Source organism: Triticum aestivum, chromosome 6B, assembly GCF_018294505.1.
Source record: "Triticum aestivum cultivar Chinese Spring chromosome 6B, IWGSC CS RefSeq v2.1, whole genome shotgun sequence".
NCBI classification, from domain to species: Eukaryota; Viridiplantae; Streptophyta; class Magnoliopsida; order Poales; family Poaceae; genus Triticum; species Triticum aestivum.
In genome coordinates, this window is record NC_057810.1 from 54669671 (window position 1) to 54674593 (window position 4923).

At 44.2% G+C, this 4923-nt stretch overlaps 1 protein-coding gene across 2 annotated transcripts; it reads left to right on the forward strand.

Annotated features, from left to right (window-relative positions):
- The first annotated feature begins 405 nt into the window (after positions 1 to 405).
- LOC123135725 (uncharacterized) lies at positions 406 to 3072 on the forward strand. 2 transcript variants are annotated; one of them, XM_044554911.1, is made up of 3 exons: positions 406 to 961; positions 1056 to 1976; positions 2212 to 3072. In XM_044554911.1, the coding sequence occupies exons 1-3, from the start codon at positions 929 to 931 to the stop codon at positions 2716 to 2718; spliced, it is 1461 nt and encodes a 486-aa protein (XP_044410846.1). In that variant the 5' UTR covers positions 406 to 928; the 3' UTR covers positions 2719 to 3072. The 2 variants fall into 2 exon arrangements, with proteins under 2 accessions (XP_044410846.1, XP_044410847.1); XM_044554912.1 differs by lacking the exon at positions 406 to 961 and having other exon boundaries at positions 1050 to 1976.
- The last annotated feature ends 1851 nt before the right edge of the window (positions 3073 to 4923 follow it).

The window sequence follows — 4923 nt, forward strand, 5'->3', positions numbered from 1 at the left end:
TACAGCGTGTTGCCGGCGAGTCTTTTTGGAGCTACGATGCAGCATCTCCGGCTGCTCGAGGGCTGCGAGGTCGGCGGCACACATGCCATCCGTTGCTTTCGATGGACCATCGTTGTGTTTCAGAGAAGGCGTGGGTATGGACTAACGACTAGGTAATGCACCTTCGCTGTAGAGGGGGACGCGCTGTGGATCGAAGATGGGCTCCAGAAATCCTAGGATCGAACATCGCTAGCGCCAATCGGACGGTTGGCTAGGCGGATGATTTCATACGGAAATCATCCGGCTGATTCGTAGCAGCCACCGAAAAACGCCCAAGTCTGAAATGCGTCGGTTGCATTGGCGCACCTACGTGTCCGCGCCGCCGACCAATTCAGGTATAGAAAACCTTTACCTCAATCAAAAAAGAAAAGGTATAGGAAACCTGCTAACCCTAGATCCCATCTCTTTCCACTCGATCCCCTCCTCCCACGCACTCCGGTCCTGCAGGCGGCAGCCGCCATCCCCTCCGACACCCAACCCCCCCTGCTCCTCCGCGCCCTTGCAGCCGCCACCACCTCCGCCGCCTGGGCTCTAAAGTCCAGGGGACCGAAGGACCGCGTTATTATGTCTTATTGCGTTTTCTGCGGGATCATCTCAAGGGAGACGGAGGCGGAGGCGGAAGAGTCCTTTTCCTTCTGCAATCGGGGCAGAAAAGAGATTGATTTCGGTTTGTTTTCCAAGCACACAGCAATTTTTACTAATATGTGTGCCGAGAAGTTGTAACCGGGATCCTTCTCCCTCTCCTCTAATAATCTCCTCCCTTCTGGAGGGGAGACGGCGATTAATCCGCCGGCCTGAATAAACAGAGGAGTGGGAGGAGTCGCCCATCAAAGAAGCAACATCAATCACATCTCTGAAAGGCCAGTTCTTTTGCTTTAGCGGATCAGCCATGAAGAACAAGAAGGGTCGCCGCGGCCGCAACGTAAGTTCTTTGTCTGTCCTTCACTTCGATTCGATTCATCCTCCAGGGCTGATTTAGTGTTTTCTTGTTTTTTCCCCTGCTAAATCTAATGCAGAAAGCAACTTGCAACGAAGACGCTGCTTGCAAAGCAAACGGAGACAGGCTTAGCAGGCTGCCCAATGATCTTCTGCTCAATATCCTGGAGAGGGTGGAGACGTTTGACGCCCTCAGAGCCTGCATCCTCTCGAAGCGAATGCTGCAGCTCCCCGCCATGCTCTCGCAGATTGTTATCGATGTTGGTTCCCTCGTCCCTGACCCTGATAGCTCCCGTGAATTTGGCATCCGTGATGTGGCTAGGGTCAATGGCGCTGTCGCTAAGATAACTGATAACATCTTGTGGATGAGGAGCCCAGGAATCACCATCCGCAAGCTTAATGTCAGAATGGTCTTGAGGCATTATGACGTTCTCTCTGTTGGCAAATCTTTTGCCCACGCCATGGCAACCCAGAAGGTCCAGAAAGCTGAAATTGAGTTCATGACGGAGAAGGCTTGCGCGGATTGCACACCTGCCGATCTCGTCGACTTTGCCAAGTGCTTCAATACTATCCTTGCTGATTGTCTGGATGCATTCGCTGGCCTTACGCGCCTATGGCTGCAAAATATGCGATTTGGTGAAGGCGACATCCCCAATGTCCTGACCACTTGCAAGCGGTTGAAATCTTTGCGATTGTCCTACTGTGACTCAGGGATCCGTTCTGTGCTGTGTTTAGAACATGCTCAACTCGTTGACCTCGAGATCGACTATGGGAAGTTCGAGAAAGTTGTGCTCAACTGGCTACCGGAACTCCAACAAGTGACTTATAATAACTGGTGCTCTTACGACGATGAGCCCCTGTCTTTTGGTTTCGTTCCGCAGCTTTCAAAGCTAAGCCTCGCGAAAATTGCTGTCTGCTCAGACAGGTGTCTAGAGTTGAGCCAGCTCCTTGCTAATTTCCTCTCCATAAGCGAACTGCATCTGAATTTTCGAAGTGAAAAGGTACTCAATTGCATCTGCCTTATTTCAACACTATATATGATCGTTGTCTTCTCTGCCATCCTAGAATGTAAACTATTTGCAGCTTGTACTCAATTCTTAGTATGCTTCTTCTTTCCCAGGCTATGATATGGTTATATGTGACAGTAATGACTTTCGTGATTTTTCTCTACTACCCTAGAACGTTGTTTTTGTGTGCATCTTGCACTCTATTCTTGATATGCTTCTTCTTTCCCAGATTTGGGTTCTACCAGAATGTCCGAAACTGCTCACGCCTGTTCTTGGCAAACTGCGGCTTGTGAATCTGGAAAACCTTCCTGAAGGATGTGATATTGCTTGGACAATGTTCATTCTTGAAGCTGCACCGGTCCTGAAGGAGCTATGCATCACAGTATGGGATCATTGGTGCATCATGGTGACAGACAAGGAGCACCGGAAGGCGAGTGGTTACTGCGACAACAGAAACGTAGAGTGGAAGCCATCTGTTTCCATTTTGAAGCATAAGAATCTTGCCAAGCTCACCATCTATGGCTTCCAAGCCGATGATAACTTCATTCGATACGTCAGGCGTGTCATGGTAGCTGCGGTGAACATGGAGGAGATATCTCTTCATGACAGGATGGTGTGGAAGTGCTGTAGTGACTCGGATCCCAAGACAAGGTATCCACGGACTGATGAGGAGAGGCAACATGTTATAGAGGAACTGGGAATGGATCTTCATTCCGTGGTTCACTTCCGGTCCTAATTGAAATCAATGAGTGACATTGGATTACAGTGATCTATTGTTTTATGTGAATCATATGGCATCACCATGATGGAAGGAGCTACTGAACTGCGTAATTCGGTTGTTACCGCTGTTACACTTTTGTCTCCCCGTAAATTCAGAGCAGTACTGTTGCCCAGTTTCAGCTGGAGGAGAGACTGGCAAAGGTGTGGAATTGCTGGTGACCTATCCTCTGCATTTTTTCTTTAAGATGATGCCCTACTTACTCTATGTAGTTGAAAGGAGTTGCTGAACTCTGAAATTCGGTGTTACCGTTGTTGCACTTTTGTTTACCCTTTGATTCAATGTCCTCAGTATTCTGTTTTCTGATGCTTCCTTTAACGTGCAAGATTGCAATGTGGCTCGTTGCATGACTTCAGTGGTCCTGCATTTAGTACTGTATATACCTGGATTTAATCTATCGCTGAAACCTTGCAACAATTACAGTAATAAGATACGGAGTATATCAATAAGTGTGCATGTAGAATTCAATTGTATAGAAACTACTCTATTAAACACTTGTAGCTATCGATGACTGGCTCGCAAGCTGAGGGTTTGTGGATTAGGGAAGATGGGAAAGACTTTCACCAAACATCTCATGCAATCGATGGAAATGTAAATCTTATTTTCTCTGATCGAATGGGCATGCACACATATTTGAAATGCTACAAAAATTCTATAAGCATCAAAAGATGGCCCACTAAAAAATAACATGTTAAGGCCATGGCAAAGAGCACAAATCTTTAATTTGCCAGCAAATTGCTATCCCAATTCTCTCACAGTGATGATCCAGGGCATGCTCATCCCAAGCTATCCGTATATAAACTCCAAACACCAAACTAATTCAGACACATAGATAAGCATACTAACTGAACACGTATGTTCTGAGCCAAAGCCTTTTTAGGTAGCCAACAATAAGACTAAACTTTGATATGAACAACTTCACTACGAGTACTAATTTACAAGGGGAACATATTCCGCAGAATGTGCATTCTGTGAACTTAAATGAATACATATGCCAGGAACATCTTTGTGAATATGGTGACCAGCAGCAAAGTTGTGAACTTAAATGGATTTTAGGCTGCTATATTATTCTATGTTTCTACGTGATACGAGTATTGATGCCTTCAAATAATCTACATCATGCTTTCCTTCGTACAAAGTGTATATCGATATATTGTACTCCCTCCGTTCACAAATATATGATGTTCTAACATGTTGTGGATCGGATGTACATATACACGTTTTGTGTGTTTGTTCATTCATTTCAGTACATATGTAGTCCATATTGAAATATATATGCAAAACAACTTCTATTTGTGCAGAGGGAGTATCGTGTATAGTGAGACTGGTTAGGCAAGTCAAAACTCTGCCTTCTTATGAGAGAGCTACTACTTAAACAAAAACCTTTCTGTTCAAAACATCTTATGAGGTTTCCTTGGAAGAGAGTATTGGTGCCTATCAGCACTCTTTTGGAACACAGATGCACCTTTATACGTTTCTTATTCAATGTTCAGATCGTACTCCCTCTGTTTACAAATATAAGATGTTCTAACTTTTTTCTGAATTGATCTGTATGGACACATTTTAGTGTACTTGTTCACTCATTTAGTATGTATGTAGTCCATTTTAAAATATCCAAAATATCTTATATTTGTGAGTGGAGGGAGTTGTATGTAGTAATAAAGGAATTGAAATTTTCTGATTTTCTTTTATTATGTTACTGTATAGACTGCACCGAAAATCTATGTTCGTCCCCCCATCTCTTTGTTTCCTCCTCTGTCTGAATATGACGGTCTACACCCGTCTGTCCCTCATGCTCATTCCGTTGTGGGTCGTTTGAAGGCAATACCTTGTTTTCTGAAATCTTGGCAGGGAAACCATCACCAAGTGATTAGCAGCAAAATATTATCACTGGTGGAGGGTAGGGCCCTAAAAGGGTTAAATGGATGATATTGGTGCGAGTAAGAAACAATGCTACAGTGCATATATTATCATGTTTGTTTACGTAAAGTTACTGTGGGTATGTTTTCAACAACCTTTTTTTGTGATCAAAATTACCCATGATGTTTGTGCATAAGTTAACACACATACTGAGTGTGTATTCCATGCAAAAAAATAAAATAAAGAAAATACTGAGTGTGTATTACCATTTCACTTGCCGACTAAAAGGCGACATGTTCAACA